The sequence below is a fragment of the Sinocyclocheilus rhinocerous genome, unplaced genomic scaffold (assembly GCF_001515625.1).
Source record: "Sinocyclocheilus rhinocerous isolate Xijiao unplaced genomic scaffold, SAMN03320098_v1.1 scaffold541, whole genome shotgun sequence".
NCBI lineage: Eukaryota > Metazoa > Chordata > Actinopteri > Cypriniformes > Cyprinidae > Sinocyclocheilus > Sinocyclocheilus rhinocerous.
In genome coordinates this window covers 3,218,379-3,239,336 of record NW_015658519.1, presented here as the reverse complement: position 1 = coordinate 3,239,336, position 20,958 = coordinate 3,218,379, and the positions used below count along the sequence as shown (strand labels likewise).

Here is a 20,958-nt window from a genome sequence, read left to right as displayed (position 1 = left end):
GAGGGCCGAATTCTGCCAACAATACCAAGCCAAGGGCCACTGACCTATATATATATATAAATTGTTATTATTATTACAATTATTATATTATTGTTGCTTTTGTTAAAATAATCACAAGATGGTCACAAGATGAATATTCAGATTTTTTCCCCCAGTAGTCTGTTTTATTCAAACAATTATGAACATTTTTGCATTTAGATACAGAATAACTTTGCCTGTTGAATATTAAAAACAAATGAACAAACAAAAAATCTGGATCTCCATGTCTGCCATGCAAATAAACTGTTCCTGCTCATTCCCAGACTGGATCTCTTCTCTCCACTTTCCCTGATTGCAGATTCAATTATTAGATTTGTCAGTATCAGGGGCGTAGCAGCCGCGGGGGACGGGGGGCACACATCCCCCGCACTGTTAGAAACAGGTGATTCTGTCCCCCGCACTTTTTTGACCCACCGCCAATATTTCCGCCCGTGTTCTCTGATTTGTTACTAAGATTTGAGTGAACCAACATTCAGCCAATCACAAGGCGAATCATCTCTTGGGCGCGTCTGCCATGAGCTTCAAATCTCCTGCTGCTCTCGCAATTTATTTCGTTCATTCACTTCTTTGCTCTTTGGCGGTCTTGGGTAAAATGCACTCCAGAAAAAAAGCAGAGTTTGACCTTTTATCAAACACACACTGTAAGTAAGTGTTATGCCGCGATGACACGAATCACGCGATCAAGTTTCCATGTTATGATTTAACTTCCTTTTTTCTCTCACGGGCCGCCTATTGAGGAACCCTGGTGTAAACAGACCTTAATAAACTGCAAAAAAAAATTACTTTGAAAATTTTCTCTGAGAAATTTCTAGTAAATTTCACAGATAAGTAAGTAACACATTTACTGTAATTAAACAATAATTAGGAAGTAAAAAGACAGAAAAAGTATTTTTTTTTTGTAAAACTCTAATAATCTTTATTTACAACTTTCAAAAATCCTTTACGGTGTACAGTTAATAATGTAATTTTAGATAGAAACTGGTCACAATAACAAGGTGTTTTGGTGTACATTCTAGTGTTCATGAATGCTTGTGGTTAAATACCTGGGACGCTATGTATTTCTCCATAGTGTGCTCCATCCTGGGCTGAGTGATCATGGGACCACTGGACACACTCTCCTCCGGCGGTATCTCACTCAGTAAGGGCTTCCCTTTGAAATATTTCACCACACACACCACCTAACACAAGAGCACCCGTAGGGAAAACAAAAGGAAAGAGGGAAGTTTTACACCTCTGAAAGGCTTTTTGTAGCACACATACACATGTATAGCTTCTCAGGCTGTAAATGATGATTTATGTAAGTCTTGAAAGGGCAAAGATGCTCACATGACTTGTTGCCCAAAGTAAAAAGGCTCTGTGCTCTTTTGGGAAGAGGAAACATGCGAGTTCATGTCCTGGAGGAGATTCATCCATTATCGGACCAAAATGAATTATTTCAATGAGACACTACAGGCAATGCTCTGCCTCTGCAAGACTGCAGCATAACGCAAGGGGGGGTTTCAGCAGAGGACATCTCAGGGCGTTCTCCACTCATGGAGCCCTAAGTTGAACTAAACAGATGGAGGAATTAATTTTCTGCACTATGTGTGCTGCCCTTACCATTTTATAACCGTATGCAGCAGGGCTCAACAATAAAGATGATGCTGGGCCAGTCTGAGAAGTTCTGTCGCTCATGTCAGAGTGCTGCGTTGTCATTGTCTTTTGCTTGTTTATTATCTATGTGTTTTTATGCTTCATAAATGAAATCATTTTTTTGTTATTTTTCTGATGTACTGAACACTGTTGTCCAATAGTGCTTATGTAATGTCCATTTGGCTAATATAGCTGTGGTTTTATCACAACAGAAAGAATGACTGGTAACACTTTAATAGAAGCCTTTATATATAATGCATTATAAATATGGTTTTAAAGCATTAATTTTTCTTTGTAATGCACCTTGTAATGTGCCTAATTATAACCACAGTTAGAAAGTATAATGCATTAAACACACAAAAAACAAACCTTCAAATATTATAATGCATTTTAACTTTGGTTACAATTATTTATGAAAAATAAATTGGATTACAACATACAGTACATTATGAATGCATTATACATACAGGCATTCAGTAAACTATTACTGAATGACTTATGATAGACTCAGAAGTATCAGTTGTAGTATCAGTTGAAAATGATATCAAAAATGCTTTGTACCACATGCACTGTTTTCCAAAAAAAGTTATTAGGAATTTATAGCTGTCATGCAGCTAAACTGTAGCTTTTTGTCAAGAAAACTTACTGTTTAATGAAATAATCAATTACGCAACAACTCTTACTGCAGGTAACATCAAAAAGTGGTGGAGAGAAGTTTTATAATTGAGTAATTGAATCATTCACTAAAGCAATTTATTAAAAACACTGATTAATTCAGGAACAAAGTAACTAAGCGCATTCAAAATCTCATACTTCTCTACTTTATATTATGCAAAAAACAGTATGTGAACCAAGTAGTATGTCCGAATTGGCAGTATTCACAAAACAGTAGGCAGTAATAAGTACTCGGATGACTTACTACTTCCAGCAAGACTCTTAAGTGCACATCCGATGTACACTTTACCATACCATGAGGCCACTGAAGAGGATTTGTGAATAACAGTAAAGTGACGGAGTCGACGCTCATAGGTCACATGACAATGACAACATGGCGAATGTAGTATTATACTATATATTACATTCTTTTTAACACCAAGTAATTGCTTATTCAAATAAAGGACCTACTCATAGACTATGTGATTTCAGATCTAGCCACTATCTTTTAGAGTCATTGAATCATTTATTCAAATTTGAAAACTAATTCATTAAAGGGTTCACCCAAAAATATAAATTAGCCCATGATTTACTCACCCTCAAGGCATCCTAGGTGTATACAGTATGACTTTCTTCTTTCACACAAATCTATTCGGAGTTATATAAAAAAATGTCCAGGCTCTTCCAAGCTTTATAATGGCAGTGAATGGGTGTTATTTTCAACAGTCCAAAATAAGTCCAATGAAGCGCATCCATCCATAATAAAAAAGTGTTTCACATGGCTCCAGGTGGTGAATAAAGGCCTCCTGTAGAAAATCGATGCGTTTTCGTAAGAAAAATACACATATTTAAAACATTACAAACAGTAATCTCTAGCTTGCGTTAACTGTTGTACGCGCGTTCACAATAGAACGCTGTTCAGGTGGATGACGTAGGACATCGGCGTTGCGTTAGGTCCAGTGACAATATGCAGGTCTCGTGACAAACCAACGTTTGTTCACAGGAGCAAAGGAAGCAAAGCTTCCTTACTTTAGCAAAGGAAAACCAGTCTCCTCTTGTCTTATATCGGAATCCTCTGACATTTTGATGTCTTACAACATCCGCCCGGAACAGTGTTCTATTGTGAACACATGTACGACAGTTAACGCAAGCTAGAGATTACTGTTTATAATGTTTTTCTTACAAAGCCGCATTGATTCTACAAGATAATTTTGGGACATATATGACCTCCTTTATCATGTGTATAATTATCTTGGAGAAAAGCCCAGGAGAAACCAAGGCAGAACACAGTATCATCAGTTATCACTCTTTGACTTTGTTTTGGAACGCTCAAATTAAGTTACGGTGCTCTGCATTTGTTTAGACGTTCGTCAATATTACTGTGCCAGCCTGGAGTTATACGGTATTCTGCCTTTGTTATGCTGGACCGAAAGGCATCGGAGCAGTACTAGTGCAGGACCAAAGAGGAGGAATGGTTCCTGTCTGCTATGTGAGTAGGAGCTTGACAGAATGTGAACAGAGATATTCGCAAACAGAGCGCGAAGCACTTGCACTGGTGTGGGCATGTGAACGACTGCACCCATACGTGTATGGTCGGAAGTTTGATCTGGTCACAGACCACAAGGCATTGGAGGCAATTTACAGCCCTCGTTCAAAACCATGTGCACGAATCGAAAGGTGGGTCTTGAGATTACAGCCCTATGATTTTCGGGTGATTCATATACCCGGAACGCACAACATTGCAGATCCTTTGTCACACCTGCTGGGGCCATCGGCCAAAGGTGCGACCCATTTACATAAAGCAGAGGAATATGTGAGATTCATAACTGTTTGTGCGACACCAAGCGCCCTGACCACCAAGGAAGTTGAGCATATCTCAGCAAATGATGTGGAATTACAGAGACTGAAAACTGCCATTCAAACAGGTTGTTTTGATGACTGCCCTGCATACAGACATATTGCAGGTGAGCTATGTGTCATTGGCCAAATAATACTCAGAGGGACAAGAATTGTTTTGCCACAGTCGCTGCGTGGAAGAGCGTTACAGTTGGCTCATGAGGGTCATCTTGGTGTAATAGGAACAAAACAACACCTGAGAACAAAGGTTTGGTGACCCGGAATGGACAGGGCCGCAGAAAGGTTCGTGAGGGCGTGTCATGGTTGTCAGCTGGTAGCGAGACCAGATGTTCCAGAACCGCTGTCACCCACAGTGATGCCTGAAGGGCCCTGGCAAAACTTGGCCACAGACTTGCTTGGTCCTTTACCTGATGGACATTCGATCCTGGTCGTTGTTGACAAAAAAAAGTTGTTACATGTCTTGAATGTTCTGAAATCTGTGAGTTGTAAGAAGATGTGAATGAGAATGTGTTAGATAGGGTAAGTTCATATTCAAGTAGAGGGGGGATGTTGTGTATTGGTGTGACGTCATCATGTAAGAGGTGGTAGTAAAAGATGATGGCAAGTTCAATCAGGCGTCTGTGTGGTTTGATCCAATGTAAATAGTGAGTTTATAACACCTACAACAACTTCAAAATAGCGGTAAAAATCAAGTTTGAGATCATTTTCATTAAAACATCTAATTGCCAGATTTCCAGTGTCCTGCCCATAATTATTTTTTCTGGACAAATAAAAATCTTTAAAGCCATTTTTCTAAGTTAAACAGTCTAGCGAGTTTCACACTCGGGAGCAGAGCGGCAGTCAACCTGTCACTCAAATGGCCATGGGAAAAATTACCTATATAGACCAAAACCACTTTTTGTACCAGGCTGTAAACATATTTTTTTCTGCTGTAAATCTGGGCATTTTAACATGGCAGGTCTATGGGACTGACTCCCTTTTGGAGCCAGCCTCTAGCGGTCAGTCGATGAATTGCAGCTTTAGTCACTTCCGTGTTGGTTTCAAGCCAGAGACCGGGAGGTTGCCGCTTGCGCATGCTATGTGGTGATGACGTAGAAGGACTACATGCCTGTGTAATGAGAACCACTATGTATGATAAGTTCGCTCTGCCTTCTTGTTATTATTTTGTCTTTACTTTTATTTGTAACGCCAAGAAAGAGTTAATCTCCCATGTATGAGAGGAGCGTGTTGCCATGTACCAGCCATTAAATGTGTGGGACACCAACTCTTTCAAAAGACAAAAGTTACCACAGTGAGTGAGCCTGGAGACTCAAGTGGAACTCCTACAAGCTGAAGTATCTGTGTTGCAACAGTGCCTCAACAATTCTCTCCAGTTGTAGCAGAGTATATTAAGACGTTTTGGTCCTCCTGATGTCGACACCCCTGCAGCGCCACATGCGCAGCTACCTCCTATGGCCAGCTCTACACCACACAGCCGTAGTCCTCTAGGCCAAGTGCCATTACAAGGTACGACCACTAATAATGTTTCCCATAGAAACGTGACTTTCTCACCACAGCCCAATTCTTCTGATGTGAGTAATACTAGCAGAATCCTTGCATCTGTACTGTACCAGTCAAGGCATGAACCACCTGTGTTTGCAGGAGACGAACACATTAGCCCTGAGGATTGGCTACAATCGGTCAATGTTTACAGAAACTCCCTTGATTTAACCGATGCTCAAATTCTTCTTGAGCTGCCACGGTTTTTGGAGGTTTTGCAGAGGCAATCCTCCCTCCAGAAGATATTTTCGCCTCAACCGACTAATCTGCTGTTCCAGAACAACCTGTCCATTGTCATGCGGAAGATCCCACATCACCTTCCTTTTGGAATACTCAATTTAGAGTTAAGATTAACCTACATGGCCAGGTGTTAGATGCTACACTTGACACGGGCACATCGCTTTCTGCGGTGCAAGCGGACATTGTTCAGAACTGAAGGTTAACATTAAACCATGGTCTGCTCCCCCAATCCAACTAGCAGATGGTGGGGCATGCCAAACCTTAGGGCTGACATGGTTGGCTTTTGGCTTCATGGGACAGCGTTTTTATCACAGGTTTGCCATTGTCCCACGCTTACCCTCAACCTTGGTCTTGGGGATGGACTTCATGTTGCGTGCCTCCATCATCATTCACATCCCATCCAGAATTGTTGTCATAGGCAACGATCCTTTATTAATGGAGGAGATGGAAGGCAAGGAAGTGCAGGAGTTGGAAAGCAGTTTGTTATTTATGGAAGTCCCATCTTCCGCACTTCGAGAAAAGGTTGAGGAAGCATGTCTGAGTAATGCTGAGAAGAAACAGCTGTCAGGGCTACTTGAAAGTTTTTCTGACCTCTTCAACGGTCACCTGGGTCGCACCTCACTAACTGAGCACTCCATAGACACGGGGAATGCCAAGCCAGTCCACCTTCCCCCTTATCGAACCTCCGCAGCTAAAAAGTATTTGATTGAGGATCAAATAGGAAAAATGTTGAACGACGGCATCATTGAACCGGCAACAGGCCCTTGGGCCGCCCCCGTTGTGATTGTTAAGAGACCTTGTGGTGAACCACGATTTTGTGTGGACAATCGTGGGTTGAACCAGCTTACCGTGAAGGACTCTTACCCATTACCAAGAGTCGATGAGTCCCTGACTTCCTTCCCAGAGGGAAATTTTTGACTACAATCGACCTTGCTCAGGGATACTGGCAGGTCTCCATGGAAAAAGAATCAAAACCTAAGACTGCTTTTGTCTGTTTGTTTTTGGCTATTTCAGTTCCGTGTGCTTCCATTTGGTTTGTGCAATACACCAGCGACCTTTCAAAGACTAATGAATAGTGTCCTGGCTAGTCTTATTTATAGGTGCTGTGCAGTCTACTTGGACGACATTGTTGTGGCTTCGCCCACTTTCAAGCAACATCTCCATTACCTCAGGGAAGTCCTTTCACGGCTCAAGTTTGCCGGGTTGACCATTAAACTGGCCAAATGCCAGTTTTGTCGCAGAGAGCTCACCTTCTTGGGGTACCGTGTCTGTCTGTCCTGCCGAACCAGGACAAAGTGAAGGCTGTTATGGACTTTAAAACTCCTGTCAATGTGAAGCAAGTGAGGCAGTTTTTGTGCCTATCAGGCTATTATCGTCGGTTCATACAGGACTACGCCTGCCACGCTGAACCACTGTTTGCACTCACTAAAAATTATGCTCCTTTTGTGTGGGACAGTGCCTGCCAAGACGCTATGGACCTTCTAAAGCAAAAATTAACTTCGGCACCTGTGCTAAGGTTTCCTGACTTCTCTCTACCTTTCTTTGTTCATGCCGATGCCTGTGACGTGGGACTAGGAGCTGCGCTGATGCAGAGAGATCTGCATGGCAGAGAGGTTGCTGTGGCGTATGCTAGTCGGGCCCTGCATAAATCTGAGAAACCTTATTCCACACCCGAGAATGAGTGTCTGGCCATCATTTGGGCCCTTGAGCACTTTAGGCCTTACATTGAGGGTCTCCATGTCACAATCTTCACTGACCACAGTGGGCTCAAGTGGTTGATGTCCCGTCCCAACCAAGGATAAGTTAGTTTTGAATTTTTTAATTAGTTTTTATTTTAATATAATTTTCAAATTTCCTATAATTTCAGTTTAGTTTTAGTTAGTTTCATTAATGGTTTTGTTAGTTTTAGTTTAGTTTTTATTTTGTGAACACATTTCTATTTAGTTATTATATATTTTAGTTTCAGTTTTAGTTTTAGTAATTATAGTTTAGCAGAGTTAATGGAACACTTCCAGTGTAGACCAAAGCAAGACATTTAATTTTAGCAAAGTTGAATGTTTGCACAGTTTACAGTTGTCTCTTGTGCAAACCTCTTAATAATGAAAATAAAAGAAATCTTTACAATTTAACAAAAATCTAAAAAATGCAACTTGTATGTATAAAATTTATTCATTCATGTTCATATTCATTCATATTAAAGATGTAATCTTGTTAAACATGCCAATAGTTTACAAACAACAAGCTAATCAAGGTTTTCAGAGTTACTAGAAAGCTACAGGCAGTTGAGTTTTTATTCTGCAGGACACTTTAAACTCTGTAAACTTTATTTTTGTCAATCTGTGTTTTCAATGCATTCATTTGTTGGATCTGTTGCACAGACGAACCACCGATGCACACTATTGTATGTCCAGTCTCTCCCTCTATGTACGTACACAATAAGAAGAAACAATCTAAAATGCTTTTAAACTTAATACTACTCAAAACTAAATGTGATATGGTGATTTAAATGATGTTTGCACTTTGCTTTGACAAGCGGCTCCAGCGCACGCGCTTCAGATGAGCAACGCAATCAATCCCATAAAGCCCCTTTTACGTCCGTGCAATGATTATTTATTTTTGCTAATTATTATTTTATTTTAGTTAGTTTTTCAGTTACTTTTGTTAGTTTCATTTAGTTTTAGTTTTTTATTTATTTTGAAATTTAAATTAAAATGTTAAAGTTTTCGTTTACGAAAATAACCTTGGTCCCAACCCCACTGGCCGCCTTGCTCGTTGGTCTCTCCGCCTTCAGGACTTCGATTTCGATGTTGTCCACAAGCCTGGATCTCGAAACAAAGTGCCTGATGCGCTGTCAAGGAATCCTCTAACAGATTATGTGCCACCAATAGACCTCCTTCCTGACTACGCTGTGATTGGTGGTCTGGATCTCCATACACTATCTTCAGTAACTCTTACAGATCGATCTCATGTCAGACAATTACAACTTGATGATCCAATCACAGGTGATCTCCTCCGTAAAATGTATGCAGCGTTCCAACGGGGTAGCGACGGGGATGATTGCTCTCAATATTCCATTCATGATGGCCTGTTGTACTTTAACGATCCCAAACCTGCTTGTAGCATCCATCCACCCTTTGAAATGTTTAAAGCTGTATGCTCCTGTGTCTCTCAAAGGTACCTTGCTGAGGTATTACCATGATCACCCAACTGCAGGTCACCTAGGGATAACCAAGACCTTGGCCTGACTGAAACGCAGGTTTTTCTGGCCTAAAATGGCATCTGAGGTGAAGAAATATGTATCTTCTTGCACGTTTGCTAACTGACGAAACCAAGTAAGAGAAAACCTGCCGGTCTAATGGTCCCAATTCGGCCCCAGAAACCTTGGGAGTATGTTGGGGTGGATTTCGTTGGCCCATTGCCACGTACTCCCATTGGCAATGCTTACATCTTGGTTTTTGTCGATTATTTTTCAAAGTGGGTCGAGATCATGGCGGTGAGAGAAGCTACTGCTCAAGTGGCGGCAAACAAACTGCTAAGTGAAGTGTTTTCCCGTCACAGGGCCCTCACTTATCTAATTTCAGACAGAGGTTCCCCTTTCGTGAACGACCTATTCAAACGAGTGCTCACTCTCCTGGGAACCGAACATCGCCTCACAACGGCATATCACTCACAGACGAATGCCACAGAGAGGGTGAACCGGACTCTCAAGACAGCAATTCAGGCATACGTGGTTGATAAACATACAACCTTGGACCGATATATCCCACATATTTGCTTTGCACTACGAACAGCACCTCATGAGAGTACGGGTCAAACCCCGTCTATGATGTTGTATGGGAGGGAGTTGGACACTTCATTGGACTTGGTGACTCAGCCTGTCTGGGATGGAATGGAGGAACCTGAAATCCCTTATCCTGCGAGCTCAAGATTGACATTGCAAGAGGCACATGACCATGCAAGGGCAGCCCTGGAAACCAGTTACAACAAACAGAAGCAGCACTATGATGAAAGACGTCGCTCTGTTTTTATGCCATTGGTGACCTTGTCAGAGTGAAAACCCACCCTAAATCAGATGCTCTGGCCAATTTTACAGCAAAACTGGCACCATTGTACTCTGGTCCATACTGTGTCACTCAAGTTTTGTCTGATATGAACTACAGACTTGCAAAGTTGGACACAGGACAGGATGCTGGTGTCTATCATGTGGTGAATATGCAGCCTTTCTACACTTGGAACGCAGGCAGCAGCCATACACTAAGTGGACCTCAGGATGAGTCTGAAACACCCAATGAGGGTGCTGGTGACACAGAGGAGTGAGGACCAACCTCAAGACGCATGCTTTTCTCTGCCTAATGAGGCTGATGTTAATTGTGACGATTTCACTGACAATGCACATGACGTGACCAATCATGACATGAGTAGTTGTACTCGTAATGCTGACACTGACATTAGCACATCTTCACGACATACACATCTTCCTGACGTTGACGTTGATCTTGAAGGTCATCGCTACAATCTCAGACCTAGACGGGCACCTAGAATCACCTCAGGGTGGTCAGACAAGAAATGGACTAACGAGTATCATACCGACAGGTTGGACCTAAAGTAGTAATGTGTTTGATGGGTTGAAATTCTTATGCGTTTAAATATTACTAATAAGCTGTTCTTTCCTTGTGTAGCAATGGGAATCTAGAAAGCATTGTTCTAATTCTTATGTTTTCATGTGTTGTGTTGGAAAAAAAGAAAGAAAATTGTTTTACACATATGGGTTGGTTACACAAGCTTTTGTTTTTTATGTGATATGTCTTTGAAAAACATACTGTATAATGTGTAGCTTGTACTGACATGTATGCCAGTTATTGCCTTCTGTATGTGAAACATGTTATGAGTTGATGGATTTCCAAGTTTCCATGTATGGAGCTGAATTTAAACGTTGTCCTTATGTTGTGTACGGCTGGGGACAGCCCCCTCTTTCAAACCATCCTAACAGCAGAAATAGGTCAGTGCATATCTCATACAGTATGACTACAGCACCACAGAAAATAAAACATCCACGCGTCCACAAACTCACTCACAATGCTGTTATGCCTAATGTGAGGCAAGCAGGCATGAGCTGATGTGTGACCTTTCTCTAGGCTCACTATGGGTTTTTCATCTTCACTGTTCACTCTTTATATAACAGTGTGCCCAGCACAGCACAAACAGTAGTGTTTTGTTGAAGAGGAAGCCACACATGTGCCCAATCCTGTGCCCTGACCTAATTACCTAGCCATATGTCACATTTCTTCTTCAGTATAAAACATTACTTCATGATTCATGTTTTTTTCCCATGTAAATAACACACATAGAGTATTTTCTGACAAACACATCTGAAACTTTTGTCTTAGTATGCAGGCATATGCAGGGTGTGTGATGGGCAAAAGTCAAACCAGCATGAGATCAGCAGTTTGCTGCTATGTGGCTTCTTTAAATTTAAGATGTCTTGAGGGCAACTCAGTGCCACAGATCCCTCCAAACTCCCTCCCAATGTGATGCAATGTGTACTATAAAAATATGTACAGTAAAGCATGCACTTTCAAGCAGTGATGGGCAGTTTTCTTAATCAAATAGCTTTTCAGTAGTGCGGTAGCGTCAACAAAAGATACATTATCCAAAGCATTCTGAAGCTCAAGCTCAAATCAGAAATATTACTGCTAAGGATCACTGATCCTGGACCAGTAAAAGTGATGCCACTGCCACTAAACCCCATAAAATTACAGTCTATGGTTAAAATGCATTTAGAATGATCACAAAATTGAAGATATAGGGGCAGAAAATGTATATATGTATATCATTTCATATAGTAAATCAATATCACACGAAGAGTGACGTTTTTTCTCCAAAAATCAGCATGATTACATAGGCTATAGCTTTTTTTACAACAGTTCAATAAACAAGAAGTTAATGTAGAGACTTGCGTTAGACACCATATTGCCTGTTTTTGCTCTATTTCAACAACAAAAATAATTCCAAACACAGCCACCATAGCACTGTTTTGCATATGCTGTTTTGTTTCTGAATGAATCAACCGTTTAAATTATTCTATTCAATCGCAATGACTCACTTATTAACAGTGACTTGCTGACACCTACTGGCGGTTTTAATTTCACATGTAAAGTATCTTTTGATTTTTTTTTTTGATTTTTATAATTTCAAATAAGTATTCAACATTTTATGTCTTATATATCAAAACATTATTTCTGCATTTGTAACTGCAGGTTAAATGCATTCATGTCCTGCATTAAACAGTGTGTAATCTAAATGCCACTTCCGATGAAGTTTCTGTGTTTCCTCTGCATTGCAAAGATGAATTTTGTTGATACTGATTTAATTTGCCTGGTAACAGCCCAAATGTCTTATTATTCTAAATAACTGGTTCCTTTAATTAAAAACAACTAGTTTGAGATTTATAGGCCTATCCCAGGGGTGTCAAACTCAGTTCCCTTTCGATACTACACTCATACTGCATCTTGCTTAGACGCATATGGGAAAAGCCTTTTTTCTCCTGATCTGAAGCCTTCTTCATTCACGCAGTGAAACTGCAGTGGTTCGTGCAGTATATTAAAAAACGAACTAATGGCTAGGCAGCAGAGCTACGAAGCCCGCCAAGCCTGCCAAAGCCCGCCAGAATGGGCGGAGCGTCTGGCTATATAAGCGGGCGTTCGCCACAGGATTCTCAGATTTCTTCTCCTTCAGCGACGACTCTACGCTCAGCGCTGATCCTGAAATCGCCGTTGACACGTCTTCGCAGCTGGAATCGGGACCTCTCAGAACAGCTGACCTGCTTCTCCGCCGCTACAGCGACGCAGCAGTTCCGGTCCGTTTCCCCTGCCGCCATCCGGCGATTCTGAAAGAGCTTATTTCTAGCAGGTAAGCCCTAAAAGAGCAAATTCTAGCGACGTTGTTGCAAATATCGTGCTGCGAGTGTGGCTCGTGCAGGGAAACTTGCACGATGCAGAAGAGCAATGAGTACGTCATCTGTCTGGGCAGCACCCACGCAGAGACTGCTCACTCACTGAGACGGAATGCTCACTCATCAGATCAAAGCATTTGATCTGATCAAAGCATTTGCGGCATTTGTGTGGCTGTCGCTGAGCCCCGCCTCCCTCACTCTTGTGTTTCTCTCCTCCCAGTTACTCGGAGGCAGAAATGGCAAACTGTATGATCGATCAGGCTTGAGTGATTTAATGCCGGCAAGGCCCCCGCTTGCATCACTCTCCACGCAGCTCTTTGATCTGCCAGTGTGTTTACACATGAGGATCGCCGCCCCTCATTGTCAAGAACGCTGTCACCGTCACCAATGATTCAATATCGCTGACAGCTTTGTATTTGAACGCGCGTCTCGCCTGGGTCACGCCCACGCTGAGGCTGCGCTGCTGAGACAGACTACTCTTACTACGAGAGTTCATGTCTCACTCAGCTTTGCTCGTGGCTCGCCTTCTTGAATAAAGATGGTCCCGCCCCTCCCCTCATCCGCTACGAGCGGATTTGAGAGAATGCGCGCAGCATTTTTGATCTGCCAGAGTGTTACACATAAAGATCATCAAAACTCCTCTTCTAACGAGTGGTTTGATCTTTTTTAGGCAGATTAAAAGAGAATGCTGTCACTAATGATTATTATCACTGAAGAGGAGAGGGCTCCAGTCCCCGAATCCAGTCCAGAGTGCCCTCCAGTGCCCGCTCCTCAAAAGCGCCCTCAAGTGTCCACTCCTTCAGAGCGCCATCCTTTTCCCGTGTTCAGCCTAGAGGGGGCTCCCGATCCAGAGTTTAGCCCTGAATGCCCGGAGGCTCACAAATGTCCACTCTCCCACCCGCTCACTCTGCCAGGCTCCCTCATCCCTCCGGCTCCGCCTTGGTCAGGCGTCGACCCGCCATCGCCTCAGGACTCCGCTCCTCCGGCTGCACCTCGTTGCTCCGTCCCACCGGTTCTATTGGGCTCCTTCCTCCCGCCAGCACCCCCTTGGTCCTCAGTCGCTCCGGCTCCGCCGCGGATCTCCGCCTCCGCCTTGGTCGCCAGAGCCCTCGGCTACACCGTGGCCCCCCGGATCATCGGCATCCCCCTGGCTCGTTGGCTCTCCGTCTCACCTCGGGCTCTGCCACCACCTGCTCCGCCGCCGTTGGTCGGCCCCCTGGAGTCGGTGGCCATTCCTGGATAAATGAAATGGGCTCCTGTCTCCTCCCTGGCTCCTCCCTCCTTCATCGCCTCCCTGGTCTCTGTCTGCCGGCCCCCTCCCGGGTGTCCGTCCTCCTCCTGAGCCTCCTCCCAAGCTCCCACCTATGCCTCCCTCTGTTGTTGCCTACGGTGAGAGGACACACCTTTCGGGAGGGGGCGAAATGTCAAGATTGGTCCTGTTTTGTCATGTGTTTCAGTACCTGTTTTGCCTTATTTGGTCTTGCTCCTGTCCTTGTTTAGTTTGATTATTAATTGATTCCCCGCACCTGTCTGTCCCTCGTTATCCAGTCCTTATAAGCCCCAGTCTGTTCAGTTTGTATTTGTCGGTTCTACTTGTTTCTACGTGTGTTTGCGCAGCTCCTATTGTGGATTATCCCGTGTTTTCATCATTCAAGACTGTGAATGCTACTCTGTGTCTCCTACGTTCTTCCCGCAGCAGCGTAACGTGACAATGTCACAATATGAGGTAAATCTGGCCCTGTACATGAAACTGATTTTTGTTGCCAAATTTGTTTGGAACAGTTGTTGAATAAACAACTAAACTGAACTATTATGCCTTGACTATCTGCTTGACTGACAGTTTTATTGATCACTGAGAGAGCATTGACTTGTTATGATGTTGGTTCAATATAAAAAATTTTTTAGATGTAGTAAACTACTTTTACCATGTTGCTGTAGCTTATTTCACAGGGCTGTAGCTTTAGTGTAGTGAAGCTTCATTTAATGAAGAGTAACTGTTAGCTTAGCTCACTACATTTTCCAAGTAGCTTGCCCAACACTGCTTTCAAGTCTATGAGGCATTTAAACAGACATTTTAATCTTGTATTTTTGCTAAAGCACTGCTCAATTATTCAGCACTATGATGTTTGTTGTTTATAATTTGTCTAAATCAGGTGTTTTCAAACTTTTGATGTTCCCCACTTCCCCAACAATGCTTAGAAATGTCTGCCTGATAGGTAACGTTACATAAGACCATATTGAACAGGAGTTGCAAAAACATTATTTTAGTTTTTATTTTAGTAGGTCTCATCATTGGTGACTTCATAGGCACTTAGATTTGTGCATATCACATTATATAACCTTTATATAATTTTGTTTGCATGTTTTATGATTCACAAAATGAGAACTCAAAAGGAACAATGTTGCATAATACTATACATTAGCCGTGTTACATACACTACTGTTCACAAGTTTGGGGTCAGTACTTTAAAAAAAATAATAATACTTTTATTTAGCAAGGATGTGATAAATTGATCAAAAGTGACAGTAAAGACTTTCATTGTTACAAAGACATTCTATTTCAAATAAATGCTGTTCTTCTGAACTTTTAATTCATCAAAAAATCCCATCAAACAGTTCCTACAAGAATATTAAGCAGAACAACTTTCAACATTGATAATAATAATAATAATAATAAATATTTATTGGGCACAAAATCAGCATATTAGAATGATTTCTAAAGGATTGTGTGATACTGAAGACTGCAGTAATGACTGCTAAAAAATTCAGCTTTGCCATCACAGGAATAATTTACATTTTAAAATATATTAATATAGAAAATAGTTATTTTAAATTGTAATAATATTTCACAATATTACTGTTTTTACTAGATTTTTGATCAAATAAATGCAGCCATAAGAGACTTCTTCCAAAAAAAATTTAAAAATCGTACCCACCCTAAACATTTGAATGATAGTGTATAGCCTAATCTGATATATAGTCTGTATTGCTATAAATAAGCATAATATGATTAAAAGAATCCTCACAAGATAAGTACAAACAGTTCATTAAAATCACTGTGCTTGCATAAATATTCAATAAGATCAGCAACTGAATTTCTAAGTGTGCATATTCATGTAAGTATGCATATGAACTGCATATGCATCTTTACTATTAGTGTGTGTGTTCTCAAAAGTGACCTCACCATAAAGACAGCAATGGCTCCTCCGATAATGAAGCCAGCAATGACATCAGACCAGTGGTTGCGGTACTCCACCACTCGATTAATCCCAGTTAGGAAGGCCAGACACATGAGCCCCAGAGACAGCACCGGCTTGGCCAGCCGTGTCCCATTGGCCTTCACCGAGCATGTGATGTACATCTGAGGAAAAACAGAGCACTCTGTAATACATCTTCATCCTAACCACTGTGTAAATGCTTTTTATAGCTCATTCATTCCCTGCTCACGTGTGGGCATGTTTGTCTGCAAACACAGGTTTCAATTTAATCGTTTAAACAGTGGCTTTCACTATAATAAATGGCACGCTAACATGCACCCATTACTCTGATCAGTGTATGTAAACATTTGAATGTGTCTGATGCTGTTGCAGGTGCATTGCAAATTAAATACATCTCCATGGTTCAGCTACATCATTTCATTTATCCAAGACATTGGCATTGACTGGAAGGGTGGCATTTGAAGGCTAGTCTAGTGGTATTTGAAGACAACCTGCTTTGATTTTGTCCTGAATCAAGCCTTAGGGGAGAGAGGGAAGGTGGGGGTAGTCTGGCATTCATCTCACTGTGAGGATTTGATCAAGTACAACTATTAATGTCTTGAGCAAGAAGCACCAGGAGCATTCAGACAGATGTCCTCTTTTTAGGCTTCACAACTGTCATGAATTCTGTCCATAGACTTCCATCTGACTGCCATAAGAGGTTGCCTCTTCATCATATTGACTCTTACACCACACAGACTGTTACGCGTCACTCCGGACTACATTTCCCATCATCCATTGCACTGATTGCACACTGCTGTAACCAATCACACGCTCACCTGAAAGCTATTATACACATGATATAACACCCACTCAGATCCTGCTCAAGTCGCCGAGTATTGTTCTGCATTTATCACTCTCCTAGTGTTAGCTGCTTCACCGAGCCATTCCGTGTTTCTGTTTAGTCTCTAGTATTGTTTAGCGTTTATCACTGTGATAGCTACTTTACGGAGCCTGCTCTAGTTTTCATAGTCTAGCCATAGTCTTGCCTTGCCTGTTTTCCTGATTCTTGCCACGTATCTTGGATTAACCCTTTGCTTGCTGTTTCGGACTGTGTTTGCTCCTCGCCTGGATTTATGCTCACGTTTACGGATTACCCCTCTTGTCAAGCCCTCTGGATTACGTTTGCTGTCGTCTGATTCCAGCCTGTTTAGGATTGCTCTTCTGTCTTGCCTGTGCCATACCTGTTTGCTGTTGTTCGACCCTGCCGGTGTTTTTGACTGTTTATTAATAAAAGCTTGCACATGGATCCGCATGCCTCTCGTCTCATCAGCCCCGGTACAACAACATTATAATGTACAGTATGGCAATTGCTATTTAGATTAGCTAAATATCACATTTAACAGTTTTACTAAATTATTAGTGGTGTTTTTAGAGATTTAGAGAACTATGTGAGTGTTAGATGATGACAAAGATAATCTAAATTGAAAGTGAAGTGTACATGCACAAGCATGTGCAATTAAATAATACCGGTAATTGAAAAATTCAAATATGTAACCAGTGCATAAACATTAGCAGGGTTTCTGCAGATCTTATGATGGTAAAATGAAGACTTTTTTAGACCTTTTTTTTTAGACCAAGTAAAGAAAATGTTATCTTCAAACAAACTTCTTATAACATCATCTCATATTCAAACAAAAAATATTCAGACCTTTTTAAGACCTACAGATACCCTGACATTATTCATTCTTATCTTATTCAAAACACATTTTGAGGGAGAAAGATAAGAAGATTTGTTTAATTGAACTTAAATTAAATTTTAAAAAAAATTTATCTGAATGTGAGCTAGATGCAAACTTTGTTAGTGTTCTGACATATTTTAGAGGTTTTGAATACTTTTGTGCTACACTTGACAAATATAACAGGAAATTGGATTGGAACGAGGGTGAATGAGTAAATAGTGACAGAATTTTGATTTTCAGGTGAAGTGCTATTTTGATATTCTGTCACAGGCCAACTGAGGTAATTAAGTAACAGAGCAGCCCTTAGGCATGCTAGATCTATTGATTCTCCTCCTCTCCTCTAACTATATGACACAATGCCATTTGGATATGACAGATGAAAGTTTTTTCTGTCTATAGGGAAGTTATTAATTTTATTATTGTCATAGGACCCATTAAATTAATCTCCTAGAAGAGCAATTTGGACTTTTTACCATCTGTCTTGAGGCTGTTACCATTAAAACATGCCTACTCGGAATGTAAACCATTTATGATTTATTTAAAGTCATATGATGCCATTTCAAGTTTTCCTTTCACTTTGGAGAGTTACAAGCTGAAACTACTTTGTTTGGCCTTCCAAAAGAGGACACAACTAGACATCAGTGGATAAGTTGTATTTACAACACTGTTTCAGAACAGTTCAGATGTGTGCAACGCATTTTACGGAGGACAAGGACTGTTTTCTGGGAGAGTAGCCTACAATGCCGGTGTTCTGACAAATAATGCCGCTACACAGCGTAAAAAGACAGTATAGGTAATTATAATCAGTGATTATGTCCCCACTGGATGCAACAAATGCCTCATTTGTAATGGGTTTTATTGGTTTTGTCTCATTACACCAGGACATGGCATCACAGTATGGTAAGGGGTGTAACATTTCCGTCACACGCTTGAGGTATTTGGCCAATCACAACGCACTGTATAGCTGGCCAATCAGAGCACACCTCGCTTTTCAGAACGATGAGCTTTGTAAAAATCAACGCTTTTCAGAAAGGCGGGGCATAGAGGAGAAAATGTACTTATATGATTCTTATTTATTTATTTCCATGTCTTGCTATAGACATTTCTGGCATTGCACAAAAATGTATGTTTGCTGTGTACATTAACTTGTGACATTGCCTACCATCTAATGGGTCTAATATTGTATGATTTTGATCTCAGGACTTTTAGATGCATTTCTACAAAGCTTTGGACCACATTAAATTAGGGGTGCTAAGTCTTGCTCCTGGAGGGCCAATGTGCTGCAGAGTTTAGCTCTGATACCTGCTTGGAAGTTAGTTAGTAATCCTTGATTAGCTGATACAGGCATGTTTAATTGGGGTCGGAGCTGAACTCTGCAGGACACTGGCCCTCCAGGAGCAGGACTGGACACCCCTGTATTAAATCTTGCAGATCACCCCAGATGTTAACATGATCGAGAATCAGAGAGTGAGGCAAAGCAACTTAAAGACCTGGGGAGAACTGATGGAAAATGAAAATCAATTTTCTGTGTCCAAAATGAGTGCTGTGTAGCTGGGACATGCCTTGAAGACTTTGGACTTCAAGAATAAATGGAAAATGGCTTTTTATGCTTATAAAAAGTGGTAACATTTTAGAAAAAAAAAAAAAAACATGTAATGAAACCTAATTCATGCCTGGATCAATACCATAGTATGGATAAAAGGCTTCTCTTATTCGAATTTGAAGGCGTGTTGGAACAAAATCCTTTTATGCTCTTTCTAAAATCTTAAATCGGATGACAATTTTATAAGATAAGCATAATCACAAGTCAGTCTGAATAATCAGTAATGTACAGACTAAATATTAGGAAGGACACAATGCCCTCAGGCATTAAAGATACTGTGCTTTTATAAACTCTACCCAGCACTACTTGCAAAACTATGCATATGCTTTAGAAATTTAAAATCATATTAAATTACATTAAGCTATTTAATTATTGTTTTATTTTTCTCTAAGCTCTTCTTATAATGTTAGATTAGTCATAATTTAGTTTTAAATAATCAGTTTCCACCTTCTGTCTGACCTGTATTTACAGTACAGGCGGTTTTCCCCCCTGACTTAACTTGTTCATAAACAGCCTTCATAAATTGCAAGATTTCAAACCACAACGCATATAGCTTTGGATCAGGTTTGCATTTCATGGTTTTTTTTTTTGGTTTTTTTTGGCTGTTTAGAGTAAAAATGAATTACAATGAATCAGAAACCACTGAGTTTGACCCATCGCTTTCTTTTGTGTGTGTGTATATGTCAAGTTTACTCACAGCAACATAAAGAGCTGCATAAACACTGATGGCCGCCTCTTTGGATGGGAACGATTTGCGAGCATGTAAGATATCATCCTCATTGCCCGTGCAGGCTTCCTGTTGGCTGATGAAACGCACCACCTGCTGGCACCCCAGTGCTGTGTAGTTGGGTTTGCACACCGTCAGGAAGTATGGAGACAGATTTCCCGTTACCACCTGTCCGGCATTTACAAAAATGTCTGTGGCAAAGAGGCCAAATGCGTACACACCTGGTGGAACACAAAGACACATATCTAGGATTTTCATACTACTGTTTAAAAGTTTGAGGTTGGTAAGATTTTATATTTTTGAAAGAAGTCTCTTATGGTCAACAAGACTGCATTTATTTGATCAAAAATACAGTAAAACCAGCATTATTGTGAAAGATTATAACAATTTAAAAGAACTGCTTTCCTATTTTAATATATTTTTTAAAAAGTATTCCTGTGATGGCAAAGCTGAATTTTCACTATTTTGTGTGTGTGTGTGTGTGTGTGTGTCTGTGTGTGTGTCTGTGTCTGTGTGTGTGTGTGTGTGTGTGTGTCACATGCTCCTTCAGAAATTATTCTAATATGCTGATTTGGTGCTCAAGAAGCATTTGAAGAGTTCAGTGCCGTCTGAAATTTTCATCTAAAATGAGGATTTTTAGCAGGCTCCTCTGGTTAGGTTCAGTAATTTTACTCTAATGGCAATGTATAGGTCCTTTTCTATGCAATTAAAGTGAAATAACTGAACATAAACGTAGGAGCCTGCTAAAAATCCTCATTTTAGATGAAAATTTCAGA

At 40.9% G+C, this 20,958-nt stretch overlaps 1 protein-coding gene across 1 annotated transcript in view; it reads right to left on the bottom strand.

The window, feature by feature from the left end:
• plppr5a (phospholipid phosphatase related 5a) overlaps positions 1 to 20,958 on the bottom strand; it is a 40,611-nt gene that overhangs the window by 8,669 nt on the left and 10,984 nt on the right. Inside the window, exons 3-5 of the mRNA XM_016531114.1 lie at positions 20,153 to 20,403; positions 16,098 to 16,274; positions 1,083 to 1,217 (exon numbers count right to left, since the gene is read on the bottom strand). Coding sequence (XP_016386600.1) covers positions 1,083 to 1,217; positions 16,098 to 16,274; positions 20,153 to 20,403 — 563 coding nt within the window. The remainder of the gene's footprint in view (positions 1 to 1,082; positions 1,218 to 16,097; positions 16,275 to 20,152; positions 20,404 to 20,958) is intronic.